At 47.9% G+C, this 27,497-nt stretch overlaps 1 protein-coding gene across 6 annotated transcripts in view; it reads right to left on the bottom strand.

Moving 5' to 3' along the window:
* Window positions 1–3,144: 3,144 nt before the first annotated feature.
* Window positions 3,145–27,497, bottom strand: part of GDPD5 (glycerophosphodiester phosphodiesterase domain containing 5) — a 193,796-nt gene continuing 169,443 nt past the window's right edge. For all 6 annotated transcript variants that reach the window (XM_054188891.1, XM_054188892.1, XM_054188893.1 and 3 more), the window contains 8 exons: window positions 26,938–27,020; window positions 22,784–22,934; window positions 20,259–20,477; window positions 17,465–17,622; window positions 15,404–15,551; window positions 14,576–14,658; window positions 7,221–7,333; window positions 3,145–5,903 (listed from right to left, as the gene is read on the bottom strand). In XM_054188891.1, the coding sequence (XP_054044866.1) occupies window positions 5,788–5,903; window positions 7,221–7,333; window positions 14,576–14,658; window positions 15,404–15,551; window positions 17,465–17,622; window positions 20,259–20,477; window positions 22,784–22,934; window positions 26,938–27,020 (1,071 nt within the window). In that variant the 3' untranslated portion in view covers window positions 3,145–5,787. The remainder of the gene's footprint in view (window positions 5,904–7,220; window positions 7,334–14,575; window positions 14,659–15,403; window positions 15,552–17,464; window positions 17,623–20,258; window positions 20,478–22,783; window positions 22,935–26,937; window positions 27,021–27,497) is intronic.

The raw sequence follows: 27,497 nt of genomic DNA on the forward strand, positions 1-27,497 counted from the left end.
TCTGCTAGGCAGCACTGGAGGAAGGACACCTTATGCAGGGGCAGGAGCTCAACCTCTCTTTTGCTCCCAGCACCCTGGGTCTTCTTCCTGAGTAGATACAGACACCAGAAGCAGTGATTTTACAGTGGATTAGGACTCTAAAAACCCCTCTTCACGTTAAAAATGCTCATCCCCAGGCCCACGGCCCACGGAGGCCATTAGGCACAAAGCCACAAGCATTAAAAAAAGATGCAAAAGGGAAATACAAGTATATAAGACCTGGAACTCCAGGCATCTGTTGGGGAAAGCTCTCGGTGAATGTAGGACCAAAGGTTTCTGAAGGAGCAGAAGAGTATGCATCTCAGGAGGAGAAAGGAATAGGAAGGAGAAGGGATGCAGCTAAGCCAAAGAGAAAATGAGGGAAAAAGGATGAAAAGGACAAGAGGAAAGGTAGAAGAAAGTTCTGGATAGATCAGGTAATGGAGACCATGGTGAGACATCTTGAGGATGATGGTCGTTAGGACTTGATCACACTGTGGTCTGTACCTCCCCACCACATGCCCAAGAGAAGGAAATGTGTCCTATCCAGGTCAGCTGTCTAAGAACTCCTGGCACCACCATCCATGGCTCAACTTTGCCACGGAGTCAGAACATCCTCTTTCCACCTTCAGCCATTTAGCAGAAGTGAAGGGAAGTCACCAGCCTCCAGGAGAAGAGACTGAAGCAGGAGAACCAAGTAGATGAGTAAGGGCTGAGTAGTAACTAGAACAGAAACAAGGTCCAGGAGAAATAGATGAAGAAAACTAAGAGGCTTAAGAGCGGAAAAAAACACCCAACTTGGTTTCCTATTTCACACATGGTCAATACACACATTGAGCTTGAAACCTGGTCAGGAGCTTCAGCCAAGAAGAGGTTGCTTGCACCAAGAGTCCAGGAGAAGGGGAACCAGCCTTCATCCTCACACCACTGCTGCTGCTCATAGCATGGCTAGAATTTTCATGCTGAGTTTGAACTTTGCAAGCTCCAAGCCACTGCATCGTATTAAGGCTTTAGTAGAGATATAAGAGATCCTTCTTACTGTGCAGGCCTAGGGCATGGTCACATCAGCATCACCTCCCAGACCCCAGGACTACAACTCTACTGGCAAATTTAAAGGGCTTGGAAAGGTTCACAGATACCATGAGAACTATCCCAGTTGTACCACTAAGCTCTTATAAATTAGGGCAGTTTTAGCGAGGAAGAAAAAGAGTTAAATAGCACAATGTTGGCTGTCCCAAGCCATTTGGGCTTAAAGCCAGCAACCAATCCTCAGCTCCTTTATTTGAATAACAGACACAGCCTACATGACTCTCATTTCTCTCCTTTCAACTTTTCAATATCTTTCCCTAGGGTACAGCAAGGACAGCCCCAGTTAGGGATTATTCAATATTGTAGATATCAGGAGCTCTACCCCTTCCCCTAGGGCAATTTTGTATTTAACACTCAAATGGTATTCCCAGAGCCAGTCAAATTCATGACATGGTGCTGACTACCCATCACCAACCAGTGAGATAGCGTTGTGTTTATTTTAATCCCTTTCAACTATCCGTTAAATGCAGCCATTCAGGGGGTGGAGAAAACAGCTGCTTAACAAAGAACAACCCCATGCTGACCAAGACAAGATCCCCCTCTCACCCAAAGCACCCTCTTGTCTGCAGCTGGGAGCAGATCCTGGGGTAAAGAATAAAAAGAAATAGACTAAGCACCAAGCAAGACTTTCCCTTAATATACATATTTAGCAAAGAACTGCTCAGGGACTTCCCAAGCTGTGTTTAATAAGTGCTAATGGACGTACGAGCCATTTATTGCTCTTTGAGCCTGCTTATGGTTTTTGGCCTTCACAGCACCCTGGGGCAATGACTTGCATAATGTGTGTTAAAAATAAATTGCTTCCCGTTTGTTCGGTTTAAAACTGCTGCCTGATCGCTTCTACGGGTGCATCATTGTCCCCATGTGGCCACAACCACTGAACAATTATTCTACAGTTACTGTTCAAGATGCAGGTCTGCGCAGTCACCTCCTCTTCATGTGACTGCTTTTCAGATGCTCTCTTATAAAACCTGGGTGGGAGAGAACCACAGAAGGGTTTGGCTTGGAAAGGACCTTTAGAGGCCACCTAGTCCAGCCCCCCTGCCATGGGCAGGGACATCTTCAACTAGATCAGGTTGCTCAGAGCCCCATCCAACCTGGCCTGGAATGTTTCCAGAGATGGGGCATCTCCCACCTCTCTGGGCAACCTGGGACAGTGTCTCACCACCCTCACAGTGAAGAATTTCTTCCTCATATCTAATGTAAATCTCCCCTCTTTCAGTTTAAAACCATTACTCCTTGTCCTATCACTAGAGGCCCTGCTAAAAAGTCTGTCTCCATCTTTATTATAAGCCCCCTTTAAGCACTTGAAAGGCTGCAATAAGGTCTCCAGCCTGGAGAAGAGAAGGCTCCAGGCTGAACCCCCCCAACTCTCTCAGCCCGTCCTCCCAGCAGAGGGGCTCCAGCCCTCCCAGCATCTCCGGGGCCTCCTCTGGCCCCGCTCCAACAGCTCCGTGTCTCTCCTGTGCTGAGGCCCCAGAGCTGGAGGCAGCACTGCAGGGGGGTCTCCCCCGAGCGGAGCAGAGGGGCAGAATCCCCCCCCTCGCCCTGCTGCCCACGCTGCTGGGGATGCAGCCCAGGCTGCGGGGGGGTTTCTGGGCTGCCAGCACACATTGCCTGCTTATGTTGAGCTTCTTATCCACCAGCATCCCCAAGTCCTTCTCCTCAGGGCTGCTCTCTATTCCTTTCACCCCCAGCCTCTATGGATACTGGGATTGCTTTGACCCAGGTGCAGATCTCTGCACTTGGCCTTGTTGAACCTCATGAGGTTCACATGGGCCTACTTCTAGAGCCTCTCCAGGTCCCTCTGGATGACATCCTGTCCCTCAGGTGTGTCACTGCACCACTCAGCTTGGGGTTGTCATCAAGAAGAGATGCAACACCACTGTACCGATCTCAAGAAGGATGGATCTCCAAACCTCCCTCTGGTCAGACCTTTAGCTCCCTCATAAAGCACAAAAAAGCAGAAACAGAGGGAGAAGATCAAGGCATCACCATTATGCAAACAATCCCAGAACACATGACAACATCACAGACTGGCAGGGGAATACTGACAGTTTATTTCACAGAGCATTGCAGAGTTTATTTTGGTCTAGGTCTATTTTCATCAAAAAAGTATCATCCTTTTAAAAAAAAAAAGGTAGCAAATATTCAGGACGATAACGGTAACAGTCAGTGCATTACGCATAAAGTTTGGGTCTTCTCATCAAAAAAAAAAAAGAAAGAAAAAAGTGAATTGTGAAAACAACTTTTTGTTAGATTGCTTTTAACACTTCCAAGCTTTTAAGCACTTGACCTTTCAATAAAGTCATCTCCAAGGATAAAAACAGAACATGCAGGTGATTATCAACAGATGCTGAGATTTAACATCTCTCACTTGGCAATGACAATCCACCGGGAATGTTTCAATACAGCACCACAGTAAAGGGAGAAGCAACTTTGTTCTCAAAAGCCTTCAAATCCACCAAAATCTTGCAATTCTGCAGAGAAAACACACTGTATTTCACAGACTTGAGAGAGTACCATATAAAAAGGACAGTACTTGGGGAAGGTAAGAGGGATCATGGACCAGGGTCTTACTCCACTTACATTCATAAAAACCCAGGGTAGATGCAAACAAATTAAAGTCTTGTGTTGCACTTCTTAGGAGGTGTTTATTAAAGCATCACAATTCACACTTTCATTATTAACAGGGGTATTTTTCTCTTACATTGATAAGTTGGCCACTTTTGCCCCTGGTTCTTACACACTAAGCCCAAGACTTCAGGGTTTCAAAACACTACCAGAGTACAGCTTAAAAAAAAAAAAAATAGAGCAGTTTAATGCTGCCAAAACAAGAACAAACTGCTCGAGGCTGCTTTGTGCGTTGAACGTGATGCACGTCAGCATCTCGTAGACCACCTTCTCCTCTGCAAGGTGACTTCTCCCAGACACTCATGGGCTCCGCAGCCCAGCTTGGCCAGCACCCAAAGACTAAGCCTCAGCTCCCATTCCCTCCACGGTAAACATCTTTGATGGTCCCATTGCTTTCAAGGCAGTGCACACCAAGCATCAAAGAAAGCTTGCGATCAATGGGATTTCCCACATTATGCCGACCAAGATCCAGCAAGGAAGGGAGCAACCCAACAGCAGAAGGCCGTGGGGACTGAGCCAAGACCCATTCACAGCTCCGGCAGCCTTCCGGCTGGCTTCAGCTGCCTTGGGAACCAGCTCCGTGCGAACAACGGAGTGACCCAAAACCAGGCTCCTCTCCACGAGGCCTTGAAGGTCAAGAGCAAAGAACTGAGATGGCCCTTGGGCCGGTCATGAGCCGTTTCAGGGAGGGAATAAAACGCAACCACCATCTACTTGGTTTCTGAGGGTTTTTTTTCTTTTTTTTTCTTTTCTTTTTAACCTCTGGTATAGGATTTTGGTTTAAAGCCTTTTGCATTGGAAACACGCTGATGTGAGCTCTTACCTTCATGAGCCTGTCAGCATCCGCTGCGAGACTGTCGCTCCTTTGGAGGACATGAACATGCAGCTTTTTAAAGATCCTGCTTACAAAGCAAGGAGGAAAGGTCTCCTTGCAGGAATAAATTACACTCCGGGGCTGCTTCACCTTCCAAACTATTTACAACTCCTTCACCCACGGGCATCTCCTTGGCTCAGAGCAGGGGAAGCTCACACCGCACAACCACCTCCTCTTCCTACACGGGTGCAAGGACAGGGAAGCAAGGAGCGACTCCAAATGCCACTCGGCGTGGCAGGCACTTCAGCCAGATCTGAGCGGTGATGGTGCCCACGGCATTGCTTTTTGCAAGCCATCCAGGCTCCCGACAGAGCACAACTCAGGGAAAAGACAGAAAGAAAGAATAAAAGGGAAAAAAAAAATAAAAAAAAAATGAAAGCATGCTGCCAGCAGAGGCCCATCTACAGCAAACGCTCAGGATTTGCCTTCAAGGCTGTGGTAGGACATTTCCAGAAGGCCATTCCCCTGCAAGCAACCAGGCTTTGGGGAAAGAGGAGGGGACAGGGAGCAGGTGCCCAAGTGACTGAGCCAGCGCAACCCCTTCCCTGTCTGAACTTCAGCGGGGAAGAGCAGTGCTGTCTCCTCTCCTAGGAAAGCTTCTCTCCTCCAAACAGCCTCCTGTTGCATTAGAGCTAAAACTTCATTGCCCAGGAAAGGGGAAAAAGGGGAGGGCAACACAACAAAAAAAAATAAAATAAGAAAAACGACACTTCACGAGAACATCACAACGTTCAGCTACACAGTCGCTGCACCAATGGAAGGAGGGAGAAGAGCAAGGGGGAGCAAGGGGAGACACATCCAACATGTTCATCCCAGAACCCCCCCAAGGGGACTCAGGCTATCACGTCAAGATTCAAATAACTTCAGCCATAAGGTTGAGGATTTAATGAACACGGTATTTCCACTCATGCCCTGGAAAAAAAATTACACTCAAAAAAACCACACCTCCAAAAGAGACAAAAAAATTCAGATTTTCTACATATTTACAAAAATAAGCCCCTCCAACCTCACAACCAGGGAGGTAGAGCAGCCAGCGATGGGGTATGGGAAGGGGTCTCTGCCCGACCAGCAGTTCCTCACAGGTTCCCATCCCACAGCAAGCAGGAGAGCACGGCTCTCGCTGCTGGAGCAAACGCAGGGGACGCCACGCGCCGGGGTTGGACCAGAGCCCCTCAGTTCATCCTCAGTTTGGTGTCCCGATGATCCGTGGGGGTGACCATCTCGTTAGCATAGCCATTTTCAGAGCAGAGAGAGAGCTCATCCGTGGTCTCCACGCCGTTGTTGATCTCTGGGGAGGGTAGAGAAGGGAAGGGAGGACACACATCGTCACAGGGGTGCAAGTACCAGGAGCCCCCCCGCCATGGACAGGGAAACTGAGGCATTGAGCAACCATGCAATTCCAGCACATGGGATCTATCTGATCCTACAGGGATTTCACCCCAGATTTAGTGATGCTGCACCCATTTAAAACCAGCTCTGAGCAGCATCTACCTCCAAATAAGACCTGACCTCTAAATTTCAGACCTTGACAACCCTGACACCATCAGAGGCAAAACTGGACCCCCCATACACTCACCTGTAGAAAAAGGGTGCAAAATACCTGAACTTATCTACCCAAATGGCCATTCTGGAAAAGGGTAGACTCCTATAGTCACTGGTTTCGCTTGGAAAAATGTGCAACTTAATTTTAACTTTAATTGTAAAGACCCACCCTAAGCAAAAGCACGTGTTTCAGATACACAAAAATTTAATATATATCCCCTACCCCTAAGGATATTTTATGTCTAGGACACGCTGGGGAGGCTTAATTCTGCTGTGACCAACTGCTTTCCCTCTCTGGATTCCCTGGATTTACACCTGATTTTCACCGTCTCTGGAGGGCAGAATCAGACCCGCATTTCACACAATAAGCTCTTCGAAGCAAGAGTTGTCATTTTGCTGTGTATGTGCCCAGTACAATAAACCCTGATCCCTGCTGGAAGTCTCTAGCCCCTAAATACAAAAAAAGAAAACCCATAACAAAGATCAAGGGGAGATTATATTCACATTCCTTCAGACGTGAGTTTTCCAGCTTCATGCACCAACTTTAATCTTTTAAAGCTAAATGTTTCCGCTCTTTGTACACATTTGAGATCTTTCTTAGAGGTGGGGTGAGATGTTCCAACACAAATAAATGCTGGGAGGAGCACAAGGATATCAGGAAACCCTCAATCCACAGGGCCACTGAATTCCAGGTCTACCCCAAACTCATCATCACTATTTGTGGTGACCTATGCCATTATTTGATTGGATTTTATAACTTTTGACACACTGTTGACAACTCAGAGCAGAGATGATGTGGGACAGTATGGGAGCTGCATGGCACAACTTGGGAAGTTAGACATGGGATTTCTCAGCAAATGAGTGCTCAGACGAGCACCAGTTTGGGATGGGTGAGCCATGACCACATCCTACAAGTGGTTCAATGCAGCAGGGTCAGTCCAGCCACCCTTTCCCACCAGCAGATGATGACACCCGTATCAAGACCACCTCCTCCACCTGCAGAGAGCAGGGGGACAGCTGAGGGATGGAGCAAAGGGCTCTGACTGATCAGCCCCATCCGTACCCGAAAAGATCAGCTTCTCCTTCATGATCTTGACATCTCGGCTAGACCGGCGGACAGCAGCGCTGAGCATGATCTGCTCTGGGTTGTAGGTCCTGATGCTTCCTAGACGCCACCTGCAAGACAAGAGGGGGATATCAGGGGCTGGTCTCCCCAGCCATGGGAACATCCTCAAGGCAAGTCGTCACCAACAATGTGGAGACCAAGTCCCAGAGACCCTCACGCTTTTGCTCCCTTGCACCTATGCAACCCCGCATGGTAGGAGGATGTTCAGAGATGAGTATGTTATCTCAGAGGGGTACAGACATACAAGCAGGTCATCTTTAATGACCTTGAGCATCCTAATTCCGCTAATTTCACCGAGGATTGCAGATACCCCTCCCTATCACATCAGCTACCCAATTGCCCTAAGGAGGAATGGCTACTTTGACTATTTTGACTCTTAGGGTTGGAAAGAGGGAATAAAACAAGAGACCAAGCCAAGTAAAGAAACCATAACCTTTTCCTCACTGTGTGACACGCTCACCCTTGTGGGAGAAGAGACCTCAAAGACAAATTAAGGTCTCAAATCTAAGATACAACAAAGACACTGTCCCCACACAGGTAGCTGTCACGTACGGTTCCTCTGAACGTGATTTCTCCCAGAACCCTTCCCTTCCTAAATGTCAGGTCTTTCCTTAAATCCTTCTACCCAAACCCCACACTTTTTAAGCCTTGATGAAACTCGGTGTTCACCAAAAGTTTCCACCACATAAACAACATAAGGCTGATGGGAACTTGGCTCAACATAAGATTAGCCAGACTTTTATTCTCATTACTGAATGCATGTAAAGAAAATTACTGATGTTGGTAATAAGCAATGGCAGCACATTCAAGGGGGATTTTGCTTTTAAAGCTGTTTTTCAGCCTGAGAGCACCCCTGTGTAGCAGACCCTCTGCTGCAAAGCTGCTGGCACCAGAAGTGAAACGTGGGATGCTGCTGCAATAGGAGAAACCAGGGTTTGGTGGGCTTAGACAAAGCAGCCATACCCAATATCCCATTGCAATGGGATGCTATTTAGTCCAAGCTTTCACAGCCCACACCCCACCGATTTGTCCTACCTCCTGACCACAGAGGAAGGCTTTCAAGCAAATCACATTCTCCCTGCCAGGGATGCTGTAAGACTATTTGATGGAGAAACAGCAGGGATTTAGAGTGGTTTATGGGGCTTCTGATCTTCTGGCACCATCTAGTGGCTCAGCCACGCAGGAGAAAGTGATATATATATATTTTTTTTTTAAAGGTGATAACCACCTTCTTTTAAATTTCTAACTCCCAACAAGCCCCAGGAGCAGAGGGTTTGAGGAGCCTCCACACATCCCCAGCCTGGGTCTCCACAGCATCAGCCTGAAAAAGCAATATCCACAAAAGAGGTTGTGCAATTTTTCCAAGAAAATCTGGTGTCCATTTCATGGGGTTTCTATCCCCTTCCCAAATCCCAGTGGGTGACACCACACCATCAGGCTTTGACCGGGGTAAGGATGAAGGTAGATGCTCTGGCTACAGAGAAAAGAAGGGACGGGATGGCAACAGGACACAACTCACAGACCCATGGACAGAAGCAACACAGAGGAAGCACAAGAAGGCAAAGATATTAAAGTATAAAAAAAATTAAAATAGAAAACACTATTTTTCTCCTATTACCATCATCTAAGCTGAGCCACTCTGACTTGGAAGATGATAATTTGTGCCCTTAGTGTCCCATGCAGGCAGATCCCACTGAGGTCAATATGGTTGGAAGTGCATAGGATCTCACAGGACAAGACCCTCCTTAAACTACTATCAGGCAGGACCAAAACATATCGCTACAACAAGTCTTTTCTTGGCCCACATCATCAGCGTTTTCAGCATTAGGCTGGGTTGTGTGGCCAAAAGGCACGATGATCACTTGCCCATTGGTCCTCGACGTCCCATGGAGGGCATGGGCTCTTTTGAGAGTCCAGCCTCAAAGGGCATGGGGACCAAGGGCTTTTCTCCTCTTCCCAAGAGGAATATCCACTGCTCTCCGCTCCCCACCTCACATGGTGGCTGCAGCCAGACCCAGGGTGACTAATTACGCTCGAGGGGCCGATGACTCCTCTTGTCACAGGGGTGTATTGCTTTGATTGAGCAAGCTAGGAGAGGGTGACCCCATTTTTCAGGGAGACTTTGAAATACCCTCTTAGAAGACCTACCAGTAAATTTAATCACAACGTAACTCCAACACCATATATGAACTACTCTCTGCAGTGCTCGGTAGCCTTTGGGTCTCCATAAAGCTTGTTTAATAGAAAAGAGCACCTCTCCTACCCCCTTGGACTCTGTTGTGATCGGCCACGTTTAGGACAGCAGCGTGCAAAAAGGCCAGACAGACAGCAGGTAGGTCTTGTTCTGGGAGGTTGGCATCAAAGTGGACCAGACGGACACAGGGTGGGAACAGACTAAAAAATACTGGGACAACAACACAGAGACAGCAGACACCGTGTTAGGGCCACGACTGGACCCTTGGTTTGGAGAGGAGATGCTAAATGGCAGGGAAAGGGGATGGGAGAGGGGCAGGGATGGGAGAAAACAGGGTTGATTGGTACTGAGGTGATAAGATGGAGTGAGCAAAGAGCCAAGCCAGCCACAACCACAGTCCCCATCCTGTGACTGCTCATGTCTAAAACCTGCCCAGCTCCTCCAAGCCTGTCTTCTCCTTATCCACGATCCAGGGAGCAAGGGGGAGGCGAGAAGGGGAGAACACCCAACCTCCCTGCACCCATAGAAACATTCAGCCCTTCCCCATAACCAGGTCCTGTTCTGGGGAGATGCCACAAGGGCGTAACGCTGCAAGTCCAAGGTACCTTGTAGAGCAGGCAATGCTTGAAGGTGGCCAAACCCGACCCCTGAGGTGGTGGGTGGGCAGAGGGAGAGGGGCAGATAAGCACAGATAGGGAGTAGCCAAGTCCTCAGAAATACAACCCCATGGCACACAGCGGAAGGAATGGAGAAGGTAACACGTGAACAGTTTGGTCGGAGTACGGATGCAATGAAGGCTTTACTGCAGAAAAGCATCAGCGCTTCCCTCCAAGGGGATGAGATAGACTGGTGAGAAAGCAGCCAATACGAGGAGAAATCTGGGTTTCCAATTGATGGCACTTCGAATCCAGCATCCCAGGCTCATTCTCTTCCCGGGTGCAATGCTATTTATTTGCACACTGCATTTCCAGTTTCACAGTGGTGTAACTGGGAAGAGACTCCTAAAAGATGCCAAGCTCCGAGTGCAGCAATTGATGTGCCAAACCTTTCCAGCTATTAGCTTTATGAATTCATTCCCAGGGCTCAAAAAGCAGTACTTTATATAATTGAACAGGTTACGTTATTTTCTTTAGAATTGTCCGATTTAGAAGAGGTTGGTCTCAAAAACCTCTGGTAAATGCAGGAAGGAAGGGGATGTTTTACATAAGATTATTTCCATGGAGAAAGCATTATATCCACTGGGAATTTCCCAATTACAACACACTGCAGGACCTCAGAATAGGGCTGTTTTAAAAAGGCAGTGACTTGGATCATTGTAACGGATGGTCAGATTGCCTTCAAAACATCCACCGGCTTCAGCATCAGGCTCCCGCAGTGCTCATGGCTACGGACTATGCAACGTTCAGCCCTTTATGGTCCCCCCTGTGAAGCCAGATGTTTGAAAGCACCGTGGAAAAACTGTGTCCTGCCCTGTCCATCTGCAGTGAAGCCATAGCAGAGAGGAAGAAAGAAAGAGAGAAAGGAAGGCTGAATGAAAAAAGAGAAAGAGGAGGAAAGCACCAGAATTACCTGATCATGTGATAGCTGTGAGATGCCAGAATGCAGCAGAGAGAGAAAGAGGAGGAACATGCACAACAGTCAGAGCAGTAAAAAAATAAACAAGGCAAAGAGGCAAAAAAAGATTGGTTAGAAGTCATCACAGTTGGTATTTTCCTTTCCGGAGAGGCTGCCATGATCCTGTCACCGGGGCTGAAGCAGAACAGCAGGAGCAATCCCTACCCGCGGCTACGGAGGAGAGACAAGCCATGCGTAGGAGAGAGGACGAGCACATCGAAGCGGTGGCTCTGTTCCCACCCACCCCCTCATCCTTACATGAAGGAAGCAGCTCTGTTTTGCCCCAAAAAGGACTTGGGGGGGAAAAAAAAAAAAAACCAACAAACAAAACCACAAACAAAAAAACCCAAATAAAAACAAAAAACCAACCACCACATTGAAGGCCAAATGCCAAGCCCCATTTCCCAGAGCTGAATCACATCAGCAGGTAGTAGTTGGGCGATTCTGCTGTGATTTGTTTTTAATATATCCTCAACGCTTCTACCAATTCTTTCATGTGGTGGAGAAACTGGAAGGAAATGGGTCTCTCCTGCACAAAGCTCTTGGAAGAGCGAGGCCTTTGCTGCAGAAAGTCAAACTTCTGGTGCTAAAGTTTCTCCTTCTTCCTTCTATTGACTCAGGGTTGAGTTGTCCCAAGGGAGAAACCCAAAAGATGACATTTGGCCCTGCTATGATGGGCCCATGTGGCCAGAGCTCTCTGAACAACTGCCTTTCTACGCCAGGTCCAGATGTTGGGCACAGAGCTCAGCGCTCCAGGTTGATGGATGCTGGGGAAAACTGGTGGCAGTTCCCAGCTCTTCTAACCTGTATCACACTTACATAGAGAGTGGAAGAGAAACCCTGCAATAATGCTTTCCTTCCTTACCCTTCTTCCTCTTGCCTTACTCCATCAAACCTCTTCCAAACTGGAAGAAATTCAATCCATGCAGAGAGGAAGAGTCCAGCTATTGAAAAGTCCATGTAGCTGCAACTTCTCCCCCTCTCCAAGCACGCACCATCTCACTCTGCTCAGGGACCTACAGTTCCCATTCAGCAGTTTGAGTCAGTTTAATTTCTTCAGCCTGTGGTCTCCTGGGTCTGATTCAGGAAAGCCTTCTAAAACTGACTTCGGGAGATGATGCAAAGGACTGCAAATACGTCATCAACTTGGCCTTCAAATTCTGCTCTTCAGAGAGGTCAGTCCCTGCCTCCAGACTCCCCCGTGCATTTCTGTATTTTACAGAGAAATACAAGGTCTAAAGAGCAGGGACATCTCTATTAAACCAACTGACAAATTTGAGGGAGTGGAGACAGCTTCCAGACAACACAGCCAGAATACCCTTCTGGAGGAAGGGTTTAATCGGCCACAATTCAGATCACAAGACTTCTTAGAAAAATTTTAATCTCATCTCGGTCAGTGGTTTCATTAACCGTTGGGAAATCTAATCCAAGAGGAGAGTTCTGAATCTGGTGCTCACTCCATTCTCTCATGCTGGAACTAGGGACCTGCTGGGCACGGGTCTACCAGCGTGGGACTGTGCGATTCATGAATTTAGACGTAATCATAAACAGACACAACATGTGGCCTGAAGTCAAATCCATAGCAGCTGCTGGCAGGAGCAACAGCCTACTGTAACACGGCAAAAATAGCTGGGTAATTCTGCACCCAGGGGAAGGAGAGAGATTGCTGCAAGCAGATGATTTGGGACAACGCGACAGTGAAATCATTGGCTCATGAGGCTGAAGCGAAAGAAATTGCTGCTCCTGACACAAAGCATTTCGAATATTAAGAAGGAAGGAAAGTGTAGGTCCTTTGATGTCTCTAGGACAGTCGTTTGTGCATGCCAAAGCAGATGAGATTATAGAGCCGGGGAAAAGGGAATGCAATTTCAGAATGACAGATTTTCCCAGGAGAAGGCTGCTGCTGCTCGCTGGAGGGAGAGCATCTCTTTCCGAGCTCACGTTTTTCCCCAGAGAGGGTGATTACACTGTCACCACTGACAGCTAAAATGCCTCCTAGGAGAAAAGGCACATCTCCAGGAAGACACCATGGTTTCCTCATGTATAATCAAGAGGAGGGTGTCTTAGCCAACTCTGCCTTTAGGAAGTTGATTTACCTCCTCCTGATTTATCAGTGTCTTAACTTGCTCCGCTCCTAGGTTTTATGAACCACAGCTGTTTTCAGGGACCCTGACTAACAGAGAGGTTTCTGCCTTGCTCTCCCTTTTCTTTGGAAAATGGAGAGGCTTTCTCTATGCATCAAACTAAGCAACTGATTTGATTTGCTAAATCATAATGTGCGTGCAAGTACAAGGTCCTGCACAAGGGTCGGGCAATCCCAAACACAAATCCAGGCTGGGCAGAGAATGAACGCAGAGCAGCCCTGAGGAGAAGGACTTGGGGGTGTTGGTGGGTGAGAAGCTCAACATGAACCGGCAATGTGCGCTGGCAGCCCAGAAATGCCCCTGCACCCTGGGCTGCATCCCCAGCAGCGTGGGCAGCAGGGCGAGGGGGGGGATTCTGCCCCTCTGCTCCGCTCGGGGGAGACCCCCCTGCAGTGCTGCCTCCAGCTCTGGGGCCTCAGCACAGGAGACACACGGAGCTGTTGGAGCGGGGCCAGAGGAGGCCCCGGAGATGCTGGGAGGGCTGGAGCCCCTCTGCTGGGAGGACGGGCTGAGAGAGCTGGGGGGGTTCAGCCTGGAGAAGAGAAGGCTCTGCGGAGACCTTGGAGCCCCTTCCAGTCCCTCAAGGGGCTCCAGGAAAGCTGGGGAGGGACTCTGGATGAGGGAGGGGAGCCATGGGACAAGGGGGAAGGGTTTTCCACTGCAAGAGGCGAGATTGAGCTGAGATCTGAGGCAGAAATTCTTGGCTGTGAGGGTGGTGAGCCCCTGGCCCAGGTTGCCCAGAGAAGCTGTGGCTGCCCCATCCCTGGAGGGGTTCAAGGTCAGGCTGGATGGGGCTTGGAGCAACCTGGTCTGGTGGGAGGTGTCCCTGCCCAGGGCAGGGGGTTGGAACTGGATGATCTTTAAGGTCCCTTGCAACTCTAAGCATCCTATGAATATTTCTGTTTCTTCATCCAAACAGGAACAAACAGATTTAAGATAACTATGATATGTTCTTTTTGAAGACTGTAATGGTGGAATCTCAAAACATCACTGCTTCTTCCTTTAAAGCATTTTAATCTCTTTCTCAACATCCATTTCCCTAAAGCATTTACAGTTTCTCTCCCACACACGTTTATAAGCAGAACAAGGCATCTATCTACTATTTTGAGATCTCTCATTTTTCGTAAAAAGTAGTGACTTCATCCAATTCAATGTCACATCTCAGAAGGGGAATTATTGTTGGCAGTCTTTGTAGGGATTTTTAACTAACAGTTTCCCTGCTATTGCAATCCAAACGCCTGAGGAGCTCGGTGCTCCTCTGTCCCATCTCCACCCCACGCTCTGAAGAAAAAACACACGCCACAGATACATGAGAGTCGAGCTGTACCAATGCTACTTACTTCTGGAATATAAAAACTCCTACAATTACGATAAATGAAATGAGATCAGACGTGATCCAGATTAGGTGGTACTCGTCTGGAGGCTGGAAGACAAAAAGCAGAAGCAGACCTTAAACCTTCTGGTTTGTAGAATCACAGAGAGACCACACATTGCTAAAGTTACCACCAGAGCAGCAAGAAAAGCACAGAGCTGCAGGGGTCGCATATAAATCACAGCGTTTATGACATTCCTAATGCTAGCCTGTCTCCCTCCTTTCATGTCCTGACAGTTTCTCAGAGCTTCGTGAGCTGAAAGTTTCCTACCCTCGGCTGTATTGTATGTGAATATTTCTGTGTGGTTCAGAGACTCAAAGTGCTATGGGAGTTTTCAGAGAGTTTACTGGCTACTTGATGCGTAAGGGACCTTTGGTCTCTGGTTGTTCCTTGTCCAACAATGGGGTAGCCAGTAGAAAAACTTGTCCTCATTTGGTATTAAAAACAGGAAAAAAAAAACACCTGGGAAGGTGTTTTCCATTGGAGAAAAATGGAAAAATCATATGGGTTAAATGGGGCATGCAACGTAATATCCAAGGCTCCCAAACCCTGCATGGAGAGAGACGGGGCCATCTGAAGGAAGGGATTGTGCAAGAGGAGCATTGATCCATTACCAGCTCAGACACACAGAGGGTGAAAACTCCCAAGCCCAAGAGCACATTGAACCCAACCAAACCTTCGTGGAGAAACCCCCTAAGCTCTATGGTTCCAGTGCTCAATGGTCACCTCTACACCCCTCCAACTTCATTCCCTCCTTCCAGGGGTTCACAGCACCTTCCCAGGCATTGTGCTTACCATTAGCCAGATGGGAAAAGGCACCTTGCGAAGGACGTGGGAGCTGTCGGAGGTGACCGACTGGACGCCGGCGCACCACAGGATGGAGTATAGCCAGGGCTCGTTCACAGTGTAGAGATTCACGCTCATGTTCGCCATGGCGTAGTCCCTGCCAGGAGACAGACAGGGCGAGACGTGAGTCCCCCAGCAAACGTCAGACCTTCATCTCCAAGAGAAGAGCTCTCACCTGTGTAATCAAGGCTCGATTTATTGGGTTTGAATTGCATGAGATGGGTGGTTTTTAACAGGGCTTGGTCACTTCATGAGCAACCCAAGGGTGTTGCAATCAAATGGTTTGAACTTGAAAGCTTTCTTTGCCTCTTGGATGGTATCTGACCCAGGCCACAGACCACCTCAGATACTTCCTCATGAATGATGGACACAGCGTGTTTTTGTAACAACCGCCTCATCATGTTGACGTAAAATTAACATCTGGCTCAGATGCCTGTAACACTTCATAGGCAATTTACTTAATTAAAAACTGACAGACTGCATTTCCAACATCATGCCCTTGTTTTGGGGACAGTAGCAGAGTTACAGCTTCCCGTCTCCTGAGGTCATTTTCCAAGAAGCTAAAACTGCAAGCTGGGGTACAAGAGCTGTCAGCAGCAAACCAAGCACTGACAGTGGCGTCCATGTACCCATATGATTTGCATAAATTGCTGTTGCCTTATCTACGAAGCAGAAGCATCACTAATCTCCAGCACAGAGATTAATCCTAGCAGTTTATTGTCTGCAAAGCACTTTGAGGTGGGAGGCCACTATGCAAGATGTGGACATCTCAAAGCTCACAACATGATCAAGCTGCCCCAAAGGCTAAGGGATTCTCAAGGGCGGAGGTGGTCACAACAATGTTACATCCAGGTGCTGATTTTTTGGGGGGATTGAGAGAACCGTGTAATACCAGGGCTTGTTGAGCCTGCTCTGGTTCGTGCTGTAGGACTAGGCTTCGGAAGGCTTCCAGGGTTCAAGAAAGACTCGAGTGACAGGTTGGATTTTGGAGACAGCTGAGGTGGGATTGATGAGAGATTGGGGCTGATGAGCCGGGATAGATGGGAGCATTGGCATATGGTCTTCTCCATGAGATAGAGCAAATAGGTAGGGGAAAAACAGGCAGGAATTATCCTGCAGGTAAAGCACAGACTTGGTTTTCAGGGCGAATAACTAGACCGATCGCTGGCAGCCATGGAAAGCCACCACTGGATTACAATAAATAGGACCATGCTCTCAAACAGCCCTGGGGCCAGATGTTCCCTACTCCCAGCCCAAACATATAGCAAGACAAATCCTTTAAAGAGAATTTTCGTCTGCAAAGCTCTTTCATTTTCAAGTATCTCTTTGGCGGGGAAAAAAAAAAGTTAACTCTAAAAAAATATAAAAGCTGCACCAGAGAAAACCCGCCCTTTCTGAGAAGGGGACAAAGCTGGGAGCTAAGTCACTGCATGGTTCAAACACAGGCTCGAGCAGGAGAGGAACCCCACGCTGTGCCAGTCTCATTAAAGAGGAGACCTGACCAGTCTAAATAGCTGACAAAGGACAGTAACGAAACGGGTGAATTCTCTCCAAAGAGAAATTTCTGAAAGCATATCCAGACTTTGGACTAATCAAAATTCTGTGGCAGCAACTCTGGAGCAGACGAACAGAAGCAAAGGGCAGCTGCTAATGAGGGTAAGACAGCACTTGGAGGTACTCAGTGTGAAAAGCCTTCACTTTTTCCAGAGCTGACAGTGTAATAAGAATCAGACTATTCATATATTTGTGTTTCAAAAAGGATCATCATATACTGAATTAGCATGTAGAGTTATTAGAGTCAGCTGTTTGCTCCCGGGAACAGCCTGGATTCTGGGTGATGGGTAGGGACAAGCTTGCACAGCTCAAGCTTTCAAGAGCAAATCCATCTGAAAAGATACCTCTATGCAGATAAGACAGCCTGGGATGATCAGAAAAGGTGCTGCTGGGCCATGGATGCACCCACCGTGGAGCACATGGGCTACCACGCAGTGTCCAAACCGAGGGCTGTACCTGACATCCTCGTTCGTGACCTTGGTGTAACGCAGGTTGAGCTTCACGATGCCCTTCTCCCTCATGCGCTCTGCGTCCAGCTTGAGGCCAGAAGTCTGCTGGAAACCCGGCGCAATCTGTCTGACCAGCTGCCTCTCTGTGTCCGGCAGCCACATCACCTGCGGAGGGAGCGAGACAGAGGATGGCTATGGCAAAGAAAATTCACAAAGCTGGTGACACAAGACAGCCAGTTTACACCAAGCCAGAAGCAAAATCACATGAGAGACTGTCTCATTTGTCATACGAATTATTTATGAGACACTTACAGTCTCCCACATCTCTACTCATTTCAGGATTGTCTGCGAGCCCAGAGGGCTGTAACACACATGGTACAACCTTGCAAACCTATCCTCCGTGCCCAATTCAGGGCACAGGAAGAACTAAAGACATGAGACTAATACTGACAGTGCAGACAGGATGTACAAGAGAAGCCTCCCATGATCCCATGGCTAAGGCTGGTTTTATTCTCCCCCTCCTTTTTTTTTTTTTTTTTTTTTTTTTTTTTAACAGGGCTACATCTATTCCAACCCAGGGCAAGGATTTCCCTAAGTTCATACCACGCTTTGAAAGCGTGTCAAATTAGTCACTGTTGATGTGCTCAGCTGCCAGACGTAAAGTGGATGAGGAACCAAGCTGGGCAGTTTTATGGCTTTTGCCATGCAGAGGCTGGGCCCAACGAGATGATCTGAGCACTGCTTTAACCCATGTTTAATAACTCTGTGACACTCCTCTACCAAAGCATCAGAGCAGCACAAATGCAGCATTTTCAACAGGGAACCATAAAACCTGGATGAGAATCATAGAATTGCCTAGGTTGGAAGGGACCTTTCAGATCATCTAGTCCAACCATCAACCTAACTCTGACAAAAACCATCACTAAACCATATCTCTAAGCACTATGTCTACCAATCTTTTAAATATCACTTCACAACCCCATATCTATGTTTTGACTATTTTTCTCCCACTTTCCATTCCAATATCCAAGGATAAGACAGCATGGTCCTCCCTTGGATCTAGCCAAGCTGGCAGAGGCTTATGGATAACACCACCATTGCAGCCACGTAGTTAATTGGGAATTGGGTGGCAGCATCTGTCATTAGAAAGACAGACGGAAGCTAAAAATAGCTCCTCCGGGGCCCATCGCTGAACAAGTCAGTGCTGAACTTGTCTGTGCATGCAGATGCACTTAATTGGTACAGATGCAATATGTACACTGCGAGTGATGTAGTCATTCCACTTGCCAGCCTCACTACGCTATTTTCAACCAGTCCGTATTCAAGGGAGACCACAGGACAAGTGAAAGGACCAGATTTCCTTTCCAAGACAGATCCACGAAGAAGTTTTCCAAGGGACACCCAGAGTCCCCCAGTCTGGTACCCATCCAACACATGGGAAGTGGTGCTCTCCCTCCAGAAGAGGTGATTACATCAGAGGGAGCTCCTGATGGGCTGGGAGAAGATCTATAATACCTCATGGTCAAAGAGGACACAGCTAACAAGGCTGGCTGGGAAGTATTTAAAAGACATGTAGATGTAGTGCTGAGGGACATGGTTTAGTGCTAACTTGGCAGTGCCAGGTTAACAGTAGGACTTGATGATCTTAAAGGTTTCTTCCAACCAAAATGCTTCTACCCTATTCCATAATTGCAACAGTATGGAGCTGGAAATTAAAACGCTTGGCATAACCCAGCAAGGACAATTCTGGGGCAGAAATGAAAGTCTGTAAGAGAATCTCTGCATATACATAGACCTGAAGGTACATAGACCTCCTTTTGTTGAAAAACCCTAATCTCCAGGACACTCATTTCTCCTCCAAGCAGAAGCTGAGTCCGGGCTGAAACAGTTGCTCAGCCCAGGGAGAAGGATTATTTAAAACCAAGGAGACAGAAGGAGACTCCTTGGAAGCAGGGGTGGACTAGATGACCTTTAAAAGGTCCCTTCCAGCCCAAACTATTCTATGATTTTAAGGAGAGGAAGGTCTTTCTACCACACGCAACTGACCTCCAGGTCTCAGCCTCTGTTCTCGTGCCCGAGGCTCTTATCAGGGAAGGGATCTCAGGAGATCTCTACTCCAACAGAAACCAGGGCCAGCACTGATTTCAAGCAAGGTTCCAGGCTTTTTCCAGTTGCATCTTGAAAAGCTCCAAGGATGGAGATCCCTCAGTTTCTCCTGGCCCCTCTCAACACTTGCCTACCCTCACAGGGAAAACTTGTTTCCTTATATCCAGTGAAAACCTCTCCTGTTCCAATTTACGATGATTCTTTCTTACCCTCCTGACACACAGCTCGGTGAAGAGTTTTGGTCCAACTTCTCAACAACCTCCTTCCCAGCACTGGAGAGCTGCCATTAGGTCTCCACAAAGTCTTCTCTTTTCCAGGATGAAGGGACTCAGCTCCCCTCAGCCTCTCCTCACATATTCAGCCCCTTGACCAGTTTGGTGGCCTCTGCAGGACTTGCCCCAGTTTACCGACATCTGTCTTGTACTGGTGAGCCCCACACTGAACAAATAATTGCTGAGTAAGGGGAATAATCACTTTCCTCCTTCTACTAGCTATACTACCATAAGTACAGTCCAAGATGCTACTCAAGCCTCTAGGACCACCAGCCTGAAGGCAAAGCCCTCCCCAGCATGACTTCTTGGCATGAAGTAGCATTTCAAATCAAGTGTTCAAACGGATCAAATGAGACACTTAAGGATTCACGGAACCCATGAAGAGGGCAATTTTGGAAACATCACCAACCCCACAGAACTCACAGCCTGTTGCCGAATTCCCGATGCCAGGATGGTTTCCAGGGTGATGTTGATGTAAGTGCTGTAGTAGGGATGAGCTGGTGGCAGGTCCTGGAAGTTCAGGATGAGCGATGTGTTGTCCTTGATCACCTCTAGCATATCTGCCAGCTTGCAGACTGACTGGTTGGCAGCTTCCAAATAGTCAGACCTTGAGAGAGACCCAGCTGTCCAGAAAGGGTCATTCTGAAAGCAAAGCACATCCAAGCATTAGTGCCACAAAGCCCAGACTCCTCGAATACAGTCAAAGACCCTTTTCTATACCACCTTGACAACAGTGGGGGATGCTGACAGCCATGCTGGATGACCATCTTGCAGCTTGCTGAAGCTCTGTGCCTCAGTTTCCCGACCCAAGGGCAAGTGACAGATCCTTACCAAAAGCAAGGTATACTAGTACTGCATTTCCAGGAGAGCAGAGCTATAGGGCAGTAATGTAATTTTACAATATAGTAAGCTAAAAATGTACTTTCTTACACTATGTATATGATCACCAAGGATTCTTCAGAATCTAAAAATAAAAAGGACCAGATGGAGACTGGTGACAAGTGGTGTCCTTCAGGGGTCCACACTGGGACCAGTACTGTTCAATATCTTCATGAGTGACACAGACAGTGCGATCGAGGGCACCCTCATCGAGTTTGCAGACAACCCCAAGCTGAGTGGTGTGGTTGACACAACTGAGGGACAGGATGCCATCCAGAGGGACCTGGACAGGCTGGAGAAGTGGGCCCATGTGAACCTCATGAGGTTCAACAAGGCCAAGTGCAGGGTCCTGCACATGGGTAGGGGCAACCTCCAGTATCCATACAGGCTGGGAGATGGAGAGCAGCCCTGAGGAGAAGGACTTGGGGGTGCTGGTGGGTGAAGAGAAGCTCAACATGGCAATGTTTGCTCACAACCCAGAAACCCCCCCCCAGCCTGGGCTGCATCCCCAGCAGCGTGGGCAGCAGGGTGAGGGGGGGGATTCTGCCCCTCTGCTCCGCTTGGGGGAGACCCCCCTGCAGTGCTGCCTCCAGCTCTGGGGCCTCAGCACAGGAGAGACACGGAGCTGTTGGAGCGGGGCCAGAGGAGGCCCCGGAGATGCTGGGAGGGCTGGAGCCCCTCTGCTGGGAGGACGGGCTGAGAGAGTTGGGGGGGTTCAGCCTGGGGAAGAGAAGGCTCCGCGGAGACCTTGGAGCCCCTTCCAGTCCCTCAAGGGGCTCCAGGAAAGCTGGGGAGGGACTCTGGATGAGGGAGGGGAGCCATGGGACAAGGGGTAATGGATTCAAACTGAAAGAGGGAAGATTTAGATGAGATATTAGGAAGAAATTCTTGGCTGTGAGGGTGGTGAGCCCCTGGCCCAGGTTGCACAGAGAGGCGGGAGATGCCTCATCCCTGGAAGCATTCCAGGTCAGGTTGGACGGGGCTCTGAGCAACCTGATCTAGTTGAAGCTGTCCCTGCTCATGGCAGGGGGGTTGGAGTAGATGGCCTTTAGAGGTCTGTTCCCACCCAAATCCTTCCATGATTATATAGCTAAAAGCAATCAGGCAGAAGCTATGGGGTGTTGGAAGAGACAGGCTCCTGAATGAAGGACATTCAGGATTGACTGCTTCAAAGCACATTGAAAAAGCAGCCTTCCAGATGTTCTCTTGGCCCTTCTCATCTGGCAAGCAGTAGTTTCCCTTCATTCCCACTCCCACAACCACACCTGCGGGCCAAGCAAGTTTCTGTGCAGCAGCACATGCAGTTGTAATATGGACACCCCCATCACTCCAGCTCCGATCAGAACAGCAGTGAAGCTACGGTGGTTTCGGACTTCCACCAAGAGAGCACCCAGGGAGCTTCAGGCAGCCGTGTGAAAGTGGTACCTGAGCTTGCATCACTGCAGCAATGTCTCACCAAGCCACATTCAAGCTCGCATGAGCATACCAGAGTGCTCATGCAGCCCTCCTTCCAGACCAATGCTCTCCAAGAAGGTTACCAGCCACTGGCCAGAGAGTGGCTTGGCAAAAAGAAATCCCACCTGCAACCTGTCTGCATGGTGAAGGATGGGTCAAGCCCATCTCACAGCAATTCTTTCTCCCCTGGACTTCGAAGGCTTCATTTCTTGCTTTTTCTTTGTAAAGACAACTCTCTCCAGAAGTAAATTAAAGAAAAAAGAATAGCATATGACACGCTGTCTTTTCTGTTCTCTTTATAACCACATGTTCACCCTCCTGGGGGTCTTAAAGTTCTTTGTGGTGTCAACTAGGCATTAACCTTAACCAGGCGTTCCACCTTTCTTCCAGCTGGTGGAAAAGGCACAGACAGACAGTGTGTCTTTTAGACCAAGTCTAAGTTTTGTAGAGGACAGAACTAAATGTGGTTCATGGATTCTTGTTCTAGCTGCACTTCAGACCAGTGCAGATCTGAAGGAGCTAAATCTACACCTTTCCACCTCAAAGAGGGTTTAGGCATGAGCTTTCATCTCATGTCCATGGCTCCAGGACACCCTCTCCATGACCATACACACCTGTAGGAACCACTCTCCAGCATTGAGCTTTTCCAGGTCGGTCCAGTTGAACATTGAGGAGTGCTCATAGGCCCGCTCTGGAAACACTTCCTCCACATTTGTTGTTCTCCTGAGTGTCTTGTCATGCATGAGAAATGGCACTCCGTCATAACTGCAAAGACAGTCAGAGGTCCCATTAAAGGTGGAGGTGCACAACCACATACACAGTACTAGAGAAATGCCCATTCCCACTCCAGCCTCTCTCATGGCTTCATATCAAAATCATTACGAAGATCTTGACCAGCTTAACACATCCCCAGCACGCCCAAGATCAGTTGAAATGAGATGCACCCAGAGGAAAGTCTCTTAGATCCCTGCTAGTTGTTTGCAGTCATTCAAATGCTGACATAACCCAATCCATCCCTCCCCTCCCTCCTCACCACCAATCCCTCAAAAATTTCTAGAGTGCCAAATTCAAGTAACTTGGACAAAAACACCCACCCTGAACGCTCATGCCAACCAAAGCTTTCTGCAATGTTTGTAGCTCCCAACAACATCAGAGGTTTTCCATACCCTGTACATACAGATACACACACACAAACTATTCTCAAATTGTTAATAGCAGATGATGATTAAGATTTTCAAAGACTCTCAGCCTATAAGAGAACTTAATGTTCATGGGCTTTCAGAAAAATGCAAGGGTTCCAAGCTACCAAAATTGCTCTGAAATTGCCTTTTCCTATTGAAAATTGGGTTCAGGAAACAGCCATGCTCACATGAGTTGTTAAGTTCGTGCATCTTAAAGAAACCCCACCTCTCACATGAAACTAAATAGCCAAAATCATGCCCTGTGGTTTTTAAACCATCTAGATATACAGAACAATGGTTCTGGGAAACCTAAAAAGCTCTTTAAGCTTTATTCCAGCCCAATTTTCTTGGATCAATTTTTGGATCAGTGGCAACACCACAGCAGGGCAGTGAGGGCTTCTATCAAGGGCAAGGGGGACAGTTGTCTGCACTCAGAAATCAAGATAAACCCAGCGCAGCCAGCCTGATTACAACGACCTTTTCCAAAGCAAGGAGTCCATCTTCATAATAGGAGGCTCAGATAAGGTCTGGAAAGGAGACGGGGTTAAAATACAAACCCCATTTGAATTGGAGACAACCCAGAGCACTCGCCCCCTAGAGCTGGAGGGAAAACAATGTTAAGATGATGGAGCAAATGCTGCCTCAGCTTCACCATTGCCTGCAGAAAGTCCCTTATCACAAAGGTCACTGGCATCTTTATTTGCTATTTCTAGCGTGCACTGTGCCAACGACTTGCCCCCCCAACCCGAATGAACACACTGACACAGCAATACCATGCTCAGCAGTACACTATACTGCTGCAATATATGATGGATTTTTAATAAATACGGTTAAAAAAAAAAGATAAGATGCTAAACAACTACAGAATTAAGAGTGTGGAGTGTTTAAGGGAGATAGGAGCTCAAGTCTTAACATCTGACAGCAGAGCATCATGAGGTACTGCTAAGCCTTAACCACAGCGCAGAAATCCTACAGGGCACTTAACATTCACTCCCTCCTGTCTAATCCTTCCCCTTACAGAGTCACTCAGCAGCACCCAAGGCTAACCGCAATGTATTAGCAGACGCAGCTTTGAAAAAAAAAAAAAAAATTCAGAGACAGAAATCAGAGTTCTAGAAGAAGAGATGCAAAAGGAGATAGATGATTAGAGAGCAACACGCAGCGATACTATGCTCCTGCTGCTTGAAGCAAAGTTGGCTTTATAACCAGGACCACCCAGGTAGGGTGTGTAATGGGTGGGGAGCAGGATGCAATAGGTCTGAGTGTATGTCCAAGCAGCCCACCCATGGTTGATACATGCCTAGAAGAACACAGAAACATCCCAGAATGGATTTCCTGTACCCATCTAGCCACAGCCACAAAGATCATCTTTCCAAGGGATAAGGGCAGCGATGGATGCTGGGCTGCAAGCGCTTCTCAAAGCTGTTGCTAGCCGTGTTGACAGCTCACTTTTTGGTCTGAAGGTCATTGGAGTCCCCTTATAAAGGGACTTGGCTCTCCTAGAGAGGGTCTCAGATAACTGGGCCAATCAAGGGCATCATTTAAGCTATGGGATGCTTGGATTGCTCCATTGGGATGGCTGATGAGTGGCAACATGGAAATCTCTTGGAGCTTTTCCAGCTCTCCTCCTCCTCCCAACAGACCACCTTTCTCCTTGACCAGTGCTAAGGGGAACAACCAATTCAGCCACCACGTGAGCCAGGTGCTCATTGTGAGTTGGGACAGGCGTGTTGTTGTCACTTCATAACAGTTAATGAACTAACTTTTGAAAGAATTGTATCACACATATCCCAATTCATACTTCATCCTTCCACAATGACCTTCCACTCCGCAGGGGGCGGGAAATTCCTTTAGGTTTTTATATCATTTGCTCTCAAACAATTATGGAAGAAGAAAAAACACCCAAAAAATTAAAATTTAGAAGCCCATCTTCCTCCAGGAAAAAATGCCTTTCCATCAACACCAACCTCCAAAGCAGTCAGGGAAAAAGAAAATATCAGCTTTGAGTCTTTCTTGTATTTACAGCTGGAACGGAGACAAACTGAGGGATCAACAAGGTAAGGCAATTACTGTTCCCTTCATGCCAATTCTGCCCTCCTGCACATCTGTAACTCACGCAAGAAACACAGTTCAGAAGAGGAACAAGAATACTAAAGAATGATCACAATCCTGGAACAAAGCACAGTTCTTGAAATAACCCTCTCTAAATCATCCTTATCAATTCAGCTCAACATTGCAAGGAATGACGTCTTGACAGTCAGCAGCGTCACCGGGTTCCTCCCTTCCCCAGCACTAGTGATATGAGGAGGAAGAGCTTACTCCTGGGCCACTAAATTCTTGTGACAGTTTTGCAAGGCTGGTAAAAACCCTCCTGAAGACTTGCAATGCAATGAAGTCAGTTTGGGACCTCTGCTCTCCCTGCACCTGGGGCATCACAGCAGACACATTTAAGCAGTTCTGCCTCTTCCCAAGGCCAGCAGACTTCAAGCCAGGCTGGAAACCAGGTCCTGTGTTTCACCGCAAGAAAGCAAGCTCTAGGATAAACTACAGTCTTCCTGCAAATGAAGGTGAGGGGTCTGGAGCACATGTCTTGTGAGGAGCGGCTGAAGGAGCTGGGGGTGTTCAGCCTGGAGAAAAGGAGGCTGAGGGGAGGCCTTCCGCTCTCTACAACTGCCTGAAAGGAGGGGGTAGCCGGCGGGGGGTCGGTCTCTTCTCCCAAGGAACAGGCCATGGGACACGAGGAAACAGCCTCAAGTTGCACCAGGGGAGGTTTAGGATGGATATTAGGAAAAATTTCTTCACTGAAGGGGTTATCAAGCATTGGAACAGGCTGCCCAGGGACATGGTGGAGTCACCATCCCTGGAGGTATTTAAAAGCTGGGCAGACGTGGTGCTGAGGGACATGGGGTAGTGGTGGTTTTGGCAGTGTTGGGCTGATGTTTGGACTTGATAATCTTAAAGGTCCCTTCCAACCTAGACTATTCGATGATTCTAAGATTAGTTTCATGGCAAAGATATACAGGTTCCCCCACCTGGACAACTTCACCTTCAATCATCATCTCAGTGAAACAATTAGTCGCATCTGTGCATTACAAATAGAGACACATAGGAGTTATCAGATATGTTCACCCCAAGGGCCTTTTTCAATGGGAAAGAGTGGTAACTTCTGCATGCTTTATGCGCAGAAGGTCCTGGGTTGTTGGATTGGTCTCTTCTCCCAAGTGAAAGGTGATAGGACAAGAGGAAATGGCCTCAAGTTGCGCCAGGAGAGGTTTAGGATGGATATTAGTAAAAATTTTTACACTGAAAGGGTTATTAAGCATTGGAACAAGCTGCCCAGGGCAGTGGCTGAGGCACCATCCCTGGAGGGATTTAAAAGACAGGCAGACATAGTGCTTAGAGATATGGTTTAGTGGTGGTTTTTGTCAGTGTTAGGTTGATGGTTGGACTAGATGATCTGAAAGGTCTCTTCCAACCTAGGCAATTCTATGATTCTAACAACCAGACACACACCAGATAGGAAAGACCCACCAGCATGGTTGGACCATCCACAAGGAAGTCTCAGACCAACCAACACAGTGGCTTACCTCAGTACAACATCAGCTTGGACTCCATACGTCTTCTGCTCCACTGCCTTCTGGAAGGACATCAGAGTGTTTTCTGGTGCCAACTAGGGGCAAAAAAAGAGAGCAATGAGAGATTAGCAGTAAGTGGAAACATTTACAAAGCAGTGTCAGCAAGAGTGCTGGGAGGGAGTTTTAGAGATAATTAGGGAGCCAAAACAATCTTGTTTTGAAGATTATGTAGTGTCCAGTTACACTGGAGCACCAGCACCCCCCAGTCAGAATTACATCTTACTGAAGGTCTGAAGATAACGAATACATTTGGTTCCACTGATGGTCTTTCACACAGAGGACAGACTCCAATGCAGAGTCATCATGATGTTATCATGACCTGCAATACCAGAAACCCGGCTAGCTCGACGTCTGGTGCAAAATTAGTGTACGAGAGACTCACTCAGCAGCGCGGTCCCCCAAACAGTGGCTTGCTGGAGATCCCCAGAAAGTGATTGTTAACATGATCCCAATTCTCTATCCACAGGTTATATCTAGAGCTCTCTGAAACACCTTAACAGTTCTTCATTCTC

Source organism: Rissa tridactyla, chromosome 1 (assembly GCF_028500815.1).
Source record: "Rissa tridactyla isolate bRisTri1 chromosome 1, bRisTri1.patW.cur.20221130, whole genome shotgun sequence".
NCBI lineage: Eukaryota > Metazoa > Chordata > Aves > Charadriiformes > Laridae > Rissa > Rissa tridactyla.